The sequence below is a fragment of the Callionymus lyra genome, chromosome 14 (assembly GCF_982586985.1).
Source record: "Callionymus lyra chromosome 14, fCalLyr1.hap1.1, whole genome shotgun sequence".
Taxonomy (NCBI): domain Eukaryota; kingdom Metazoa; phylum Chordata; class Actinopteri; order Syngnathiformes; family Callionymidae; genus Callionymus; species Callionymus lyra.
Genome location: NC_141831.1, coordinates 14,633,126 through 14,650,245, shown reverse-complemented (window position 1 = coordinate 14,650,245; position 17,120 = coordinate 14,633,126). Strand labels below are relative to the sequence as shown.

General features: G+C 38.9%; 1 protein-coding gene across 2 annotated transcripts in view; it reads right to left on the bottom strand.

Moving 5' to 3' along the window:
- Window positions 1-17,120, bottom strand: part of gabra3 (gamma-aminobutyric acid type A receptor subunit alpha3) — a 125,806-nt gene that overhangs the window by 55,266 nt on the left and 53,420 nt on the right. For both annotated transcript variants that reach the window (XM_087806658.1, XM_087806659.1), the window contains exon 3: window positions 1,325-1,446. In XM_087806658.1, coding sequence (XP_087662784.1) covers window positions 1,325-1,446 — 122 coding nt within the window. The remainder of the gene's footprint in view (window positions 1-1,324; window positions 1,447-17,120) is intronic.

The following is a 17,120-nucleotide window of genomic DNA, read 5'->3' as shown; positions in this document are numbered from 1 at the left end:
CGTTTATTTGACTTGTTTACAAGATTTGTGTTGTTCTAAAACCTGCTTATAATTTAATTTTATTGAATAAAACCACATTATTTTAGTACATTTCGAGCATGTTGAAAAACCACAATAATAATGATAACCGTGATCATTTCCGCCACAATAACAATGATGTTAATTTCTTCTACCGTTACGACCCAGCCAAAAGACAAAAGTACCGAACAATTACGGCATTAAAAATATATTAACAGCGTTGTGCTCGGGTCTTAAACACTAACAGTATTCATTACTGTATTCCCATTTATCAGTCCTTTTGTGAATTTGCATAATAATGGAGGGGAGGGCGGGGGGGTTGGTTGATCTAATAAGTGAGCGCACATTAGCCGCCGTAGCCGGGAGCTTAATGGGGGATGTTTTCATTGGCAAATCATAATTCAGTCTGCCTGAAGACCAGACCCCAGTTAGCCTGGAGGACTGCATTTCCAAGAAAACTGGGGTTCAGTAACAGACGTTTGTTTGCACAGTAACGATAGATCAATCGGCTGTCATTTTTTTTCATGAAAAAACACTTTGTACTTCCAAGCTGTTGCTCCTAAGCTTTGGAACGATCTTCCTCTCTCTTTGCGCTTGATGGATCTACTGACTCCTTCAAGAAACATCTTAAAGACGTTTCTATTTGTTCAGGCTTTTCCTTGATTTTCTGGGACTCCTGTGTTGTTCTCAGTATTATCTTGACCTTTAAAGTTTATATTTTATTGAGTATTGTTTTGATTGTTTAAGCGCTTAGTGACCATGGTCTGGAAAAGTGCTATATAAATAAAAATTACTGACTGAACAACACAACAGGAACAATTTCATAAACTATTTTAATAATTTATTTTAACCCTGACGTGACGGCTAATGTGAGGCTGAGGGCTATAGTGGCCGTAGATGTGCTCACAAAATTCCTCAATGCTTTTTAAAGATGTAAACATTTCGTTAATGGCAATATTGTTGTTGCTTTAATAGTTGCAAAACAACTTCAGCTTTTAAATGAGTGCTCAGTGTAGACGGCTTTAAATGACTCAAATGTTTGTCGCCTTTACATGTTTTCTATTGTTGTATAGAGAAGTTTACGTTAATGAAGGTTGTAAAGTGCAAGTATATTAGATTTTATAGTAATTAGCTTGGCGGTAATGTAGGTACTTGGTTACCCCATAGACGTGAGGAGTGCATTAGTGGAAATATCGGATTCTTCCACAATGATCCGTTTGAACATAATCCTGGTGACAACATTTCTTCTCACCCTTTAGGTCGCTTACAAAGATTCAAAACATCCTTCAAATGGACTGACGCTTACCTCCCAGTCCGGGACGTAGTCGGTTGTCGTATCCATCCAGGAGCCGGTCGAGAATTCGGGTGAAAATAGTGATGTTGTCTTTGCCGTCATCGGGAATCGGCTCTTTGTGTCCGACGACAGCCCTGGAGACAGAAGTGAAAGAAGGGACTGATTTCAATGAAACCATTTATATAAACAGTGACAAGACGCCACAAGCCTGTGGCAATAACTCGACTTAATTACCTTTAGGAACTCGAATTACTATCCTTGGATTGAGCCACAAATAACAAGACGTTGTAATTAAGTACTTGAATAGATGTCGAGAATGCTGCCAAACACATAAATACGCACTTGATAAATGGATAAAACAGGTCCTCTCATCTTATACACATAACAACTGTGTTTGTATCTAGAGTACTTAACTAGGGATGTGTGTATCATAGGGACTCACCAGTATTTTTTAATTCAGAATTGTCTGAAACATTACAACCATTCCCACAATAACTCATACCTATGGACAATTTCTCAAAGTTTCCAATCAACCTCTGTATGGACTGACTGTGGGAGGAAACCGGAGTGCCCGGAGTAAACCCACGCAACACAGGGTTTGTATGTTCTATACAAACTCTAACCCGAAAGGTCACAAGTTGCATCTCCTCATGACCTTGAAGCAAATGTGCAACATATTTGCTGTACAATTGCACCTGCGCACGCCCTTTTCTAAATATTATACATACATTCATTCATTATCTACCGCTTTATCCTTGGGTCGCGGGCAGACTGGAGCCTATGCCAGTATCATAGGGCGAGAGGCAGGGGACACCCTGGACAGGAGGCCATTTTAAATAAATTTACTCTGAACATGTTACGATTGTAATGCTTTGAGTTATTTTCTGCCAGAGTAGTATAAAGGGCAAATTTCGGGAAGGAGATGGAGTACACGAATGCTGATGCAACACTAATAGACTCAGGGACTCAACCTTTGTGCTATTAGATTATATAATTCTGAGTTTGGGGGCAGGAGTGGAGTGAAAATATGATTCTATTCTATGTTAATCTTTGTATCTTTTTCTTTGTGTCATTTTTCTTTGATCTATGTTCTTAGATTTCTGTCATTTGTCTTTTTGTTCTTTTATTGCACTTTGTTCTTGTTTTACGAATCTGTCGTCTATGCTGCTGTGAGCTGGAAAACAACGTCTCCCGAAGGAGATCTCGAGAGGGATCAATAAAGAATGATTTAAGCTGATCTATTTATCTATCTATGCATGAGGGGGGGTGCCGGGGGAATTCTTCTCCCTCGTTCTTGTGAGGAATATCATGTCTTGTTATAAATTAACCTAGCGCTATTCCCCACAGCACAATATTATAATAAGATAAAGATGGCCGCCATACTGTGACGAGGTAATGGCTATGACATTTAATTAAACGAAAATCCCCTCCAGATGTGACCAGTAATAGCCAAGAAATCCCCTTTGTACATCAACAGACCCTGACACGCTTTGACTTGTGTTAATGGATGGTACTGGGACCCTTAATCGAGTTCCCAATCATTCATTGAGTTACTACGTTTCATTCATTCCTTTTCCTACCATTTATCCCCGTACCAGGGGCAATGTAGTCGAAGAGTAAAAAAAAAAAAATGCAATTGCACCCAAGGCACCGTAAATTTGAGCCTCGTTGGAGTATTTTGACTCTACGCTCAACCAAGATATCATCAGCGGCGCAAAACTAAAAATGAAGCGGCGTTGCCCCCGCGTGACTCATGTTCCAGTGATCACCTCCTCTACAACATAATTGTTATGTGGCGCAGAACAAACATACACAATGTTCTTTAAAGCGGCAAGGATGCCATTTGCATTTTAAGTTTGGGGGGGATTCAGAAATAAAGTAGCACCATATGTGAGAACCTTAACAGCTAAAATAATCCAGAGGCTGATGGCCCGCTTGCTCATGTGTAAAGTATATGTAGAAACACAAGAAGTGAGTTCATGAAGTGAAATGATCTGAATTTTGAAGAACAATTATAAGTCCATCTTTATGGTTTACTCCAGTTTCAAAGTAGTCCTAAGTAGCTTGAGAGACTCAATAAATCTTACATTTAAACATGATCGAGGATTTCAACACAATGTATTAATTATAAATTGTACAAGTTAAATAAAATACTTGTAGATGTTTCTCCAGAATTTAAAAAGAATACTCGAGTGGGAAAAACTTGCTCCAGATTTCCGATAAATAAGTGAAATGAGAATAATAAAGGACCTTATAAATACCAAACTACCTTTTTGTTCACAATGGGAAACAAGGAGCCAGATAAGGAGAAAAGTAGTTTGTCATATCAAGACTAAAGTCTCATTAAACTATTATTACTAGTATATTAGTTTATTTAAAAAAGAACAGTGCAATTTCATAAAACACATGGTTAAAAAAGCCAGAATTAGCCAAAGGTTTTCATCTGTAGTTCCCTGGCCATGATGTAAAAAGGCAATACAATTGCATTAAAAAATAAATACATGTTCAATATAATACAAAATCCATATGCAAACTATTAACATACAATTAAGAAAGAAAGAAAGAAAACAAAAAATCACGATTTTGTACAATGTTACATGAATATTTAAGTTGAACACTGAAATAATCTAATAAAGAGTTTATATTTTTACAAACAAAATGCCAAATACACAAAATGTGCTTATTATTATATTTTAGCTCTATCATTTGACACCCTTTTTTAGCATTTGAAACATCATTGTAAGCAACGAGACCAAAGGGGCGGCAGGTGGCAGCAGTGTCCAGGACCAAACAACGTTTGAGCTAAGGAATCCTTCAAATGATTTATGGGTCCAGATGGTAACCATAATCTCAATCCACTATCTCATAACATTATAAACTTGGCAGTTCGATTCGCTCACACGGGTTTGTAGCTTAGACGCTTTAGCTTAAAGGATCTGGAGAAACAGAGGCATGATAAAGCTTGAACAATGCTCACAGACCAGACAAGACGAACTAGCAACACGGGTTAAGGACAGCCTGACTTCTACATACAATGAAGGCCGGAAAATACATGCAAGACACGTACTGGGAATTAACTATGGTGGCGAAAGAACAATGGGAGCAGGAAGACAGGGAATTTACTAATGAAAGAAACAGACTGACGTGTAAAAGAAAAGCTTGAATAATATCCTCAAATGTGTTTTAGATGCATTATTACTTCCTTGTTGTTGTAGGAAGATGCTCATTTTAAGTGAAAACATTTCAGTGTACTTGTCAATCTTCTCAAAAATAAAGTTGTGCATAATATCGAGAGCTTTTTCTGAGATTCTCTCAGCAGGAATTCTGAGGCAAATATTCCCAGTGGATTAAAGCGATTTCATAATATAAGCAACGCAATGCAAACAGTATAAATAAATTAAATATCATAAGAATCTTGTACCCTTTAAAGCATGAAAGTAAAAAGCAGTTCTACTAGTATACTTTTTTTGGTTGTTGTATTGTTTAGAGTTTGACCTGATTTTGTGGCAATTTAGTCAAGACCTATGTTTGCTCATGAAAAATTGCGTCTAATGTTTTCCCCCGCTGATGTCAGAGCTTCTCTAATGTGCACCGCCGAGAGTCAGCCTTCTCAAGCTGCGCTCACAATTTGCAGCTCATTGAGCAAAGCACAGTTTGATATCTCCGGTTCTGCCGATGAATATGTATTAATATTTGGGGTTACAAACGCAAGAATGAGGAAATCAGGAAGCGAGCGGGACCGAATTCCGACGCTTCTCGAAAACCGTAAAAAAAAACCCAAACACATCTTGAAGTCCCAATGATAACGTCGCACTTAGCATGAATCATATATTAAAACAAAAAGCCTTTGTCGCCTCTCGGAGACTTGCGGTGGGAATGTAAAATTAATGAAAAAGACTTGAGTCCCGGAGAAACAATCGTGGCAAATGCCTGGGAACTCAACTTGACTAAAACAAAGCAGTCGTGTTTCACTGGAACAGCCACAGAACCCGATGAAAACCGAGTTCCTAAATTTTGCACAACAACATTCTAGTATAAAGTACGTTTAATCTTCCTTTAACAACCTTGATTTGCAGACAACACAAGGGATACCACAAACACATTTGTTTTTGGTTTTTGCATTTGACCCTGAGATAATACAAGGGTTAAGAAACACTAAATTCATCAGTCACTATCCTTTGGAATACAGTACCTTAATGAAGCTTCCCATACAGAATCTGACTTTTTTTAGTTTTTCAAGTTATCTTGAACTGTGCTTCTCTAGCTTCCTTTTTTCCTATCAAATTCGTAGTCATCATCCTACCTCTTCTACCTGGAACATATCAGTTATTAAGTAGAATCAGAATCAGAAACAGAAGATGCTGGACTCCTTTTCAAAAAGCTGGAAAGTAGCAGAACCTCCTGCTGGTCCATCTAGAGTAGGGAGTGCCATCTAGTGGTTAGTTTGAAAATAATGGCACCGCTTCATGAAGCTTCATCCACCGATCATCACCCGTCATCCAAACTCACCAAGCATGTTCTTACATAGACGATAAAAAATACATGGCTCTTTAACCCTTCACAGTGCATTTGCAACCGATTATTCACTTCTATGGACCTTATTTCCGGACTCTATCTTTCGTATTTATCATATCAACATAACTCCACGAGGCTCCTCAATACAAGTCCGTGAGGACCAGTAGTATTACTCCGCAATGTTCCGTCAAATTATCCGCAAGTATGCGTAGAATTACTCCACAAGACTCCGTGATATAACTTCGGGAAGCTCTGTAATATTAATTCATAAGGATCTGTAGTAGAGCTCCGCACGGCATCATGAGATTATCTGAGAGGATCCGTAGTCTGACTTCACAAGGCTTCGATATATTATCCGTGAATAATCCAGAGTATTACTCCTCAACCTCCGTAAAATTATTAACAGGGGTCTTTGTAGTATAACCACCCAAGGATGCATAGTATTACTTCACAAAGCTTCTGACTACGGAGTAATACTAAGAAGCCGCAATGTGCTTTAACCCCGATAATCCCGTGCACTTTATATTCTAAAAAAACACTGTGGTAAGTGTCATGAAACAGTTGATGAGACCTTGTTTCCAAAGCATACTCTCTGCTCTAAAATCTCTGCCTCTGAACTCTTATTCAGCGAATCCTCAAATCATTTTGAAACTGAGAACTTCACCTACTGTGTCATGAAACCACATCAACCCAACACTGTGTCGTATTTTAATTTTTTTGTTTTGTCGTATGTATTGTGTTCAAAAAATACAATTCAGCAGGAGGAAGGCTGTTCTTTCCTGGAGCGAGACACTGAGAGACTTTATTTGGCGCCAGTTGAAAACAATATGGCCGCCAGCGGTCGACATCTTGGTGGTACACGGATGATCAAAGGTACGGCGTCCGATGGAGCGTGTTCCACAAGCCTTACATTAGTGATGGTGGAGCTGGTGAGCCCAGGGGGGGCTGTTGTTCCAGAAGGCAGAATTCAAGGCTGTGTTAAAAAGACACTAGTTGCTCCCTTGTGCTCCCTATTTAGAATCCCTGAGGTTCTTTGGAAGTCATACGGGGGTCTTGGTCTGAGCCTCCACAGCAGGCACTGCTGGAAACAATTTTCCCTAAGATTGTTGTTCAGACCCAAGAGGCCTTTTGACCCGAGTGAACATTCATTTTTGAATTGCCTTTTGCAGTTTGCCCATCATTGTCTCTGGTGAACCGCTTTTAAATTCAAGTCCAGCGACTTGGTCCAGTTGTTTTGACAAATGTTTAATGGAATCTTCAATTTCCTGAGCCGAGATCAGCAGCATTGGTGGTCAAGTCGACTCCGAAGGAAAACTCTTAATATTTAATGACCATCACGCTGCCTATTATTCCTGCAGTCTCTGTGAAGTTGGAATCCTGGTTGTCAGTTAAAAGTGAATTTTAAGTATTTGATCATGCGATGAGTGATATGAATCGATGCTGTCTGAAGCTGCCCTGGAAACTCGCAGCTTCATTTCATGTCCGACGGAAGATTTTCTTCAGAGAATCGGAGGGAAAATTTAGAACACGCCTGTCATAAAACATCATGTATATTAAAAATAATGTCATATTCACACTCAGGTTTAGACTGTATTATTTTAAAAGCAAGTTTATATATATATATACAGTATATATATATTAATGATATAGTAATGGTCTAATGAAGCTTCATGAAGCAGTGTCATTACTTTCAGAGTCCACTAGATGGTTTCTGCACAATTTCCTTCTTCTTATTAAACATCACATAATTCTAAAACTAATGGCGCCACCTACTGGCCTATAAACAATATAACATTGTTTCATGAAGCTTCATCAGCCCATCACTAGTATATCTAGCGATCTATCTAGATCTATATTCATCTATCGATGGAGATAAAAAAGAAATATAGAATTAGTCATAATATTGACATTTAACCGTTTTAAAGTTTAAGGCTTGTTTTTCAAATAGAAATGAATCAAAATAAATAAACAAATATAAAACAAAAACTAAAAAATACATATACAGTATATCAAAAATAACAACATGCATTTCAAATTTAAAATATATTTGTGAGTTATGTTATATTAATAAGCGGAATAGAAACCTGTTCCAAACAAACACACAATCAAAAATCCCCAACAATAACATATTATTTTGTATTTTGTCCGTTTGACATGGATACAACAATAAAATCGGACCGTTTTACCAACTGATACAGAATAAATTAATCATAATTTTCAGACATTATTTGTCTTATTTGATATTTCCATAATTCTCAATTAAAAAAAAAAAGTACTTAATCATAATCATTATTTACCTACAGTTGTTCTTCTTTTCAATAAGATAATGTGAAGGAGGTTTGCATTAAAACTCTAAAAATCTCAAACAATTCCACTGTAGGCTGCCAGGATGGAGTTGTAATTTCTTTACGTCAAAGATCAACTGCTAAAAAAAAAGTCACTGTGACAAATCCAAGTCTGTATAAAATAGCGAGGGAACCGTGTCATCTATTTCAGCGATCAGCCGAGATGCTACCAAAAAAAAGGGGACGTAACCTTTTGATTAAAAAGTAAACAACGTGGTTCAAATCTCCATCTTAAGTGTCTGATCCCACAGCTGCACCCGCATTCAACTTATCTGTAGGCTACTTTCTCTGAAGATTTGAACGGTTTCCGTGCGAAAAAATATGTTATAATTGGCCGTGTTCGCGCTGCTCATCTTTTTAATTATCACTTGGTTTTCATTTCCGAAAGGCTCCCACTCAGCTGCATTCGTTATGTGGAATAAAGGAGATCTACTCTCTTTATCTCTCCGATAAGAGATTAAATAGCCAAGAGAGCTTCCGGATTTTCCAAACAAAAAAATGAAAGCAAGTTTGCACGGTTAAGGGTTATGGGTCGACTTCTGCATCCAGAGCTATCATTGTGAGTTTAGATTTCACTTTGAATGTGTATTTTTTTTTTTTTCCGTGTCCTGGCGTGATCCAAGGACGCCCCATTATCGTTGACACTCGCAGACCTTGTACTGTCACTTTTTCTCTTCCCTCTGTTTGTCTTTTATTATCCAGCCAAGCAGGGGGAACCGATGTGTGTGGGCCGAGCAAGTTAGCGGAACGGGCATGTACCAAGTGAGACGACTGGCTCCGGTCCAAAGTTGCTGCACCGAACTAATCTTGACAGGTGAGGGATTACGGAATTGGCCTGGGAAGAGCGGTGGGCACTCGAGATCCCACTGGCTGCCACGGGCAAGCTGTTCGGGAGGCAGAGTGTTGGACTCATCAGCGGACGGCGTTGTTGCAAAAGCGTCTTAATGATGATGAGTTCAAGAGTGCAGCGGAGAGTCGACGTGGAGACTCTAGAGCTGTCAAATTCAAAGGCGAAAACCGACCAGCTAAACAAGACGATGCCTTAGACCAACAGTGGGAAAAAAAGAGCTAAATAAACAAAGGTACACCTGAGGAGACGAGGGGTTTATCTCGCAGGCTAACAAACATATGAAAAAATGTTTGTTTCTCTGTGAGCAGGAACCCGTTTCCTCAGTTCCTTGATTTCCTGATCGATTTTGGACTTTAAATAGATCAAATGGTGAGATTGTGGGAGATCTACTCATTGATTTTAGGAGCTTCGCCCACCTTTGCAGTCCTGGTGCGCTGAAGGATCGACGGCAAATTACAAAAAGGCAGTGCCTCACCTCTCAATGCCCAATCCATCACAAACTGCGTTGATACATGCAATTAATGTATCTCTGAATGTTGCCAATATAATGATTAATAAAAAAAATATGTATGAACATGTAAAGGCACTAATTCTGGTTGTGGAGTAATGACAGTTCAAATTCGGTTTCCTTAAATTCCGCTTTGACTTTGATATTTACCTTTTGTCAATATAAGTTCAGTGATTAATTATTAAGTTCAAATTGAGTTGATTAAACTTGCTAAATCAAAGTTGCATATGAGGTGCCATCCCTCACAACAAATTTCTCAGTCACCTGAACAGCTCCCGTAATGCTTTGCCGCCCAGTCAACCAATCAGAGTTGTCGATCACTTTTGACACCATAATATAGACGTAGAATGTAAGTATAGTTTGTAGCGAGTTAATAACTTTACTAACACGACACAGTCCTAGTAGACAGAGTTAAAATGAAGTTAAAAACTGCCTTGCATCGTTTATTCTTTTATCTTCTATTCTTTTTTTTTTACCAAGATGTACTTTGCTTTTAACGAATGATATCTTGCACAAACAAGATTAATTTCAATTTTACTTCGCACCGCAAAGCTATCTGGACAAAGCAAAATTAATTTCAGCTCTCCAGTCTGTAATGTTAAAAAAACACAAAAAACCCACCATAATGCAACCAGATTTTTACAATGTTTAAAATGTTGTCTGAATAGAATTAAATTAATAAACTAACTTGAGTTTTTAACACTATAAATCAATCATTTTCCAAGTATATCTAAAAAAAAAATATATATATATATCTCTAAAGACTTCCTATTGACAACTAAATCCGCACAAAAAGAGACAGAGCATGAAATTAGCACCTTCTTGATTCGATAAATGCATCATTCCAAACATAAGTTGATAAACGAGTTAACCTTTCAGAGCTAACCAATCCTCCTTCACCAGTTCCCGCCCGACGCATTCGCTTGACAAGCGCCGATATTCTGACGAGCAACATATTGTGCATCGCGTTGTATTCCATCGAAAGATGCCATGTATCATTCAAAGCCTTCACAATGTGACTGATTTATTATTGTTGCATTCTTTTGTTCGATCCCTCGCTCGTCTGTATGGTGAAGATAATGTGCACAAGAGGAAACTCAAGGAGGGGGGCGGGGGGGTGCTGTAATTGCTCTATCATTTTGTAGCTCTAGCCCCAGGGACAAGTGCACTTCTTCATCTACCACAACATGTATCTGCTTATTTCCACTTGACAGAGGATTTGACCTGAAAATTACCTTTTTTTTTTATAAAATCCCTGAATCCTTGTATATAAATGGTTTGTGATGAATACACATTTAGTTACTGCAGCGTTACCTGTATTTTATAAGAACAATTAACAAACAAAGAAAACAAGTCAAATCCCCAGTAGGCGTGTTTGATGTAATAGTTCTGAGCAGATTCTGGTGCTAAAATTAAAGCCATATAATACTAGGGGCAAAAAGGAAATGTGTTAATGTATTTATCTACTAATTGGAGTTAAAAAAAAAAGAACAAATGTACAGTTATATTTTATAGCACTTTTAAAAGTGTTTTTTCTTTCAGGTACATTGATATAAATCGGAGGAAGTTTCCATTTTCTACGGTGAATAACAGATTACTTTTGTCACGTATGTATCCTTTTCTTTAGTTCATTAGTGCAAGTTTGTGTTATGGTTTTTGATGCAGTTTGTTGTTGTGATTATTTTAAAGTCTCAGAGGTAAAAATTGGTTTGATGGTGATTTCCTGACCCCCTGACCCCCTGACCCCACCCATTTATATCCATCTATATACTGTAACTGTAGGAAGGACAATACTCTTGTAGTAATGTTGAATACATGACTCTGGTGCTGCAGAATTTACAGACCACATGATTCTTGACGAAGTAGTAACTGATTTAGATTGTTTTGAAACCAAAATATGTCCAAACATCAGCTTCAAAAGCTGCTGGAGTCTACTGTATCCTCTCGTCCTCAGAAATCACCAGGATCTCCCAGGATTTCATCGTTATTTAATCTGCAGAGGAAATAAGGACTGCTGCCATCTAGCTGGCAGATGTATATTTACAACACAAAACTTTTACACACACTTCATTTTCTCCATAGTTCCATGTTTTATATTAGTCAATCAATATTTTTAGCCGTACCCCATGTATTAAAACTGTACATTCCAGACATTGTGACCAGCCCAAGGCACCGTGCAATAATCTTGCCACTAAATCAGCTTCTTGACAAACCATTCCTCTGAGGCAATATGAAGGGAAAGTGCTCACCAAAAGTTTAGAGACTAATTATAGACTTAGATGTGAGAGAAGTAGTCATTTTCTGCACGCAGAGAAAGTCTTAGATCCTCGAGCGCCGCTCGTGAAAAATGGGGAAAGATCAGCTCGAGGAAAATATATTGAACGTCGACTCGGCGGCAGCGTCGTCCCGGCATCTGTGAAACCCTTTGAGCTTTAGAAGGTTGTGCAGTCGAATGTTTTTTTGTTTTTTAGCCCATTGATCGCTATTACACAAGAAAAGGCTAGAGATTGTGTTTAATAAGGAAATTCCAAAGTGAAAAATTGAAAAAGAAATCAATAAAAATCCCTCCAAAAGATGTTACTTTCCAGCTGTTTCCACAAACTCTTCCCATCTGTTGGCGTGTTTCTAGCTCGGTAATTGCTTTGGGAAAAAAAATAAAATCTGATTGATTGAACGAGTGCTTTCAAAACATGAGGTAGATCCTCTCTCGAATCAAAGAAACATGTTTTTTTTACAGTATTTTTGAGTCTCTCGTATAAAAGCGTTTCCTTTTTTTTGCTCGATTTTCATTCAATACACACACCGAGGGCCTCCCGCCCACACGCATTCTCAGAGTCCCGAGCCAATCGCGCTGAAAGCTTTACTTGATCTTGATTTGAACAGTTTTTCCCTCTCACGTTGTCCTTGATCTTTAACTGCTGCATACTCACAGCCATGCCGACCGAAGCCACGTCGAGGGCACAAGAAAAAAAAAAAAAAAATTTCCCTGCATCTTTTCAAGCAGCAAACAAACAGCGCACAGGTCACGGTTAAGCTTGTTCCGCTTCCCTCGATGATGATGGAAATAAAAAGCACGATCATTTAATGGGTGTTAAAGATAACTGCTTTTTATCACCGACGGCAACATTTTTTTTCGATCGCATCTCGTGACACCGACCTGCTCTCCGAGAAGCAGACCCTGGCCCCTGCTGTCGCTGATATCCACAGACGCTGTGAGAGTGTAATCACCCACATCAGCAGCAATGAAGTGATCATTTATAACAGTGGGCAGCTCTCCACGCTGGGCAATCCTGCAGAAGCTGACTCTGTGAAATATGTTTCTCTGCGATGACGGCAAGATCATTTGACAATGTCGTATGTAAAGTGTTTTTTTTTTCCCCGCTGGGTTCACCCGGGGAGTGTTAGATTAAAACTCTCTTGACTAGGAGGGAACTTGACAGTTTCCAGTTCGACTGCTCAAAGAATGGTAGCAGTCAAGACTGCCTCAGACCATGATGCTACCTGAGAGTGTCAAGACCAAGACCAAGATACTACCAAGACCTGAGTGTCAAGACCAAGACGCAGCCCAAGACCAAAACACTACCAAGTTCTGAGATGGTCAAGACCAAGACACTACCAAGTCCTGAGAGTGTCAAGACAAAGACACTAATAAAATCTCAAAGCATCTAGACCAAGACACTACCAAGACCTGAGAGAGTCATGAACAAGACACTACCAAGTCTTGAGATTGTCAAGACCAAGACACTACCAAGTCCTGAGAGTATAAAGACCAAGAAATGACCAAGTCCTGAGAGTGTCAAGACAAAGACACTAATAAAATCTCAAAGCATCTAGACCAAGACACTACCAAGACCTGAGAGAGTCATGAACAAGACACTACCAAGTCTTGATATTGTCAAGACCAAGACACTACCAAGTCCTGAGAGTATAAAGACCAAGAAATTACCAAGTCCTGAGAGTGTCAAGACAAAGACACTACCAAGACCTGAGAGAGTCATGAACAAGACACTACCAAGTCTTGAGATTGTCAAGACCAAGACACTACCAAGTCCTGAGAGTATAAAGACCATGAAATTACCAAGTCCTGAGAGTGTCAAGACAAAGACACTAATAAAATCTCAAAGCATCTAGACCAAGACACTACCAAGACCTGAGAGAGTCATGAACAAGACACCACCAAGTCTTGAGATTGTCAACACCAAGACACTACCAAGTCCTGAGAGTATAAAGACCAAGAAATTACCAAGTCCTGAGAGTGTCGAGACCAAGACACTACTTAAACCGGAAAGCATCTAGACCAGGGGTGTCCAAAGTGTTCCACAAAGGGCCGCAGTGGGTGCAGGTTTTTGTTCCAACCAATCAAGAGGACACCTTTTGACCAATCAGGTGTCTCAGGAGTGTAATCAGTGGATTGTCCGTCTGGTGTTGCTTGTTTTAGCTGAAACCTCATTGGTTAAACTGTGCATGCTCGATCGGTTGGAACCAAAACCTGCACTATCCCTGCCCTTTGAGGACCGTGTTGGACACCCCTGATCTAGACCAAGACCATAAAGTGTCAAGACCAAGACACTACCAAGACCTGAGAGATTCAAGACCAAGACACTACCAAGTCCTGAGAGTGTCAAGACCAAGACCATGACCTGAGAGAGTCAAGACCAAGACACTACCAAGACCTGAGAGAGTCAAGACAAAGACACTACCAAGACCTGAGAGTGACGAGACAAAGACTAAGGCCACGACCAATACCTGAAAGTGTTAAGACCAAGAACAAGGACCTGCAAGACCTGAGAGTGTTCAGATTAAAACAAAGGCCACTAAACAAGATTTGAAAGTGTTGAGACCAAGACCAATACCAAGACAAAACTAAACCTGGAAATGTCTAGACCAAGACAAGTTCAAAGACCAGGACATTCCCAAGACCAAAAAGTGTCAAGTCAAAGAACTAGGCCATGAGAAAAAACAGAGTATAGAGAGAAAGACCAAGAAACCGCTAAAACCTGAAAACTTCCAAATCTCAAGACCTGATCTTGTCGAGACAAAGACCAAGGCCACAATCAAGACCTGAGAGTGTCAAGACCCAGGACCCCAGGACACTACTAAGACCCAAGATTGTAAAAGAACAAGGCCACGAGAGAAAAACAGAATATAGAGACCAAGACCAAGACCTGGAAGCGTTTAGACCAAGACCATGAACAAGACCTGAGAATGTTGAGGCCAAGACCACTACCAGGACACTACCAAGACCTCAGAGTGTCACTGTCAATACCCCAACCAAGACCAGTAAGTAAGTGTGCCAACATTTGTGACATGCATATCGTTAAAGAGTTGAAAAAAGACTCAGTATATTTAAAGATCACCATGTTGGCCTGAGCCCAAGACGATGGACAGTCCAGGCCAAGATAAGTCTGAGACCATAAATAAGTGTCCCTTGTACTGCAACACAAATGTACAGAAAATCAGGGCAACAGAGGGAGGAGAAATGCTCAGTGTAATATTCTTTAGCTGCTCAAACAACCCATTTCCTTAAGCTGCAGATGCACTTTAATTTATGTATTATGTAGAATACATTTGTATGAGTGGAGGTCTTAATATGTGGGTGATAATGAAGGACGTTGATGTAGAGGAAGAATGACGTACTACCCTGCTTTCTTTCTCATTACTTGAATCCTTGAGAGAAGTGGTCTCCTCTCAACATATTCCATTTTAGCAACAAATGTTCTTCCTTCCCATCTCTGATCTCTTGCTCGTTGCCACTTGATTTATCACAATCTTTTATTTTCTTTGCTGACAACAGCAGAAGTTCTCGCCCGTGTAAGATCCAAGGTAAATACTTTCTGTCCTAGAACGAGACCTTTGCAATACATCTTAAGACAAATTGGATATATTTGTTTTATGTTATACAAGTATTACCCAATTTTCCATCCTCAGAGGGATTAATAAAGTCTATTTAATCTAAAAAAGTGTTTCTATTGGTTCATAATTGGACGGCAGATTAAGATGATCTAAAGTCTGTTTGCTAGTCATACATTTCCTTGAATCTTTATGCACACATGGTTAAGATATCACTTCTGTATTAGTGAGTTGACGTGCTGTGAATAAGTAACACAAATGAGATTTTAGATAGGAATAACATGCTATTTGCCATGAAATTTTGTTGTCAAATAGCATTTCAGCACAATAATGAAAGTCATAAAAAGGATAAAACTAATACTGATATATTTGAAAAACACATTTCTGTAACAGGAGTATCTTTTTTAAGCCCTTTTTGTCATTAAGTTTCGACCTTTGTGTGGATCTGAAGCCACCTACATTCAGAATTGAAGCCTTTTACTCCTTCTAAAAATCGACCAAATCTCCAATTTTATTTTGTCGCTTCAAATACTCACAAACTGGCAAACAATTTTACATATATGTCATTAGAAGATAAACACGTTAAACATAATTAGTTTGTTAAGATATTGATCTTCCGAACGAATGATGGTTAACCACAAATGAACAAGTGAAGGCGGCTCAGAGGAAGAGACGTGAAGGCAGATGGATTTTCCTCTGCAGTGAAAGTGTGTCGGACATGGAGGTCCAATCTGCCTGCCAACCACACTGCAGCATTCAAGACTTTCAGACGACCTTCCATGCTGTCCCTCATCATCATCGTACGTCAAAAGAGGGCGTCGTATAATGGTGCATGGGAAGGAAGGTATAAAGTCACAGGGATGAATGGAAGCTAAATGACTGCCTCAGACTCAACGCTATAAGTATTTCAACCCAAATCCTGTTTGCACGAGACAGTTTCCCTTTTTTCCTTCAAATGAAAACCCTTTTGATAGTAAAGATAACCAAATATTTTGATGGAAAATGGATGGTTGATTGAAAAGGTCTCAAATAAAATAAAAGTCACTGAATACTAAAACAAAACCGGTCAATTATTATTAAAACCTTTAATTCATTTATGCAAGTTAATTAATTATTATTCAAATGACATAAACTCCTTTTGGTAATCTCAATCTTCACGTTTTCCTTGAAAGTATTCCTAATCTGTTAATCTCATTTTTTCAAATATATATCAAGATTTTTGCTGTTGCAGCCACTATATGTCAACATTTGTATTGGCAAAGTTTCCTGCACAAAAACTCACTTAGTTTTTCTGTTTTCCACCCATTCCTTGTTCCCGCCGTCGCTGTCATTCGAGTGTGAAAACTCCTTCTTATTACTTGAATAACCGGAAGGAGAAAACTCTGTTTTCGTTTTTTCCAATCTTTCAAATCTTTCCATAAGCATCGTTAACTCCTGGCAAGTGACTACCCTTGAAAAAAAAAGACTAATAATCCTGTGCTATGGTTGAACACAGACAAACTTCTTTTGTATCATTTTATCTTTTACAAACGCAATACCTCAATTCGCTCTGAAATACAAGTTCCCATTATCCTCGCCGTAAACACACCACTCCGAGTCTGACTGAACAAATATGTAATAGCCATAAATCTCTGGCGAACCATCGCTAAAGCATACATACGGCCTTTAATATCAGGGCCACCAATGCATAAAAAGCACGATCAAATTATTGAGTCAGAGGAAGGTAACCAAGAAAGTCCA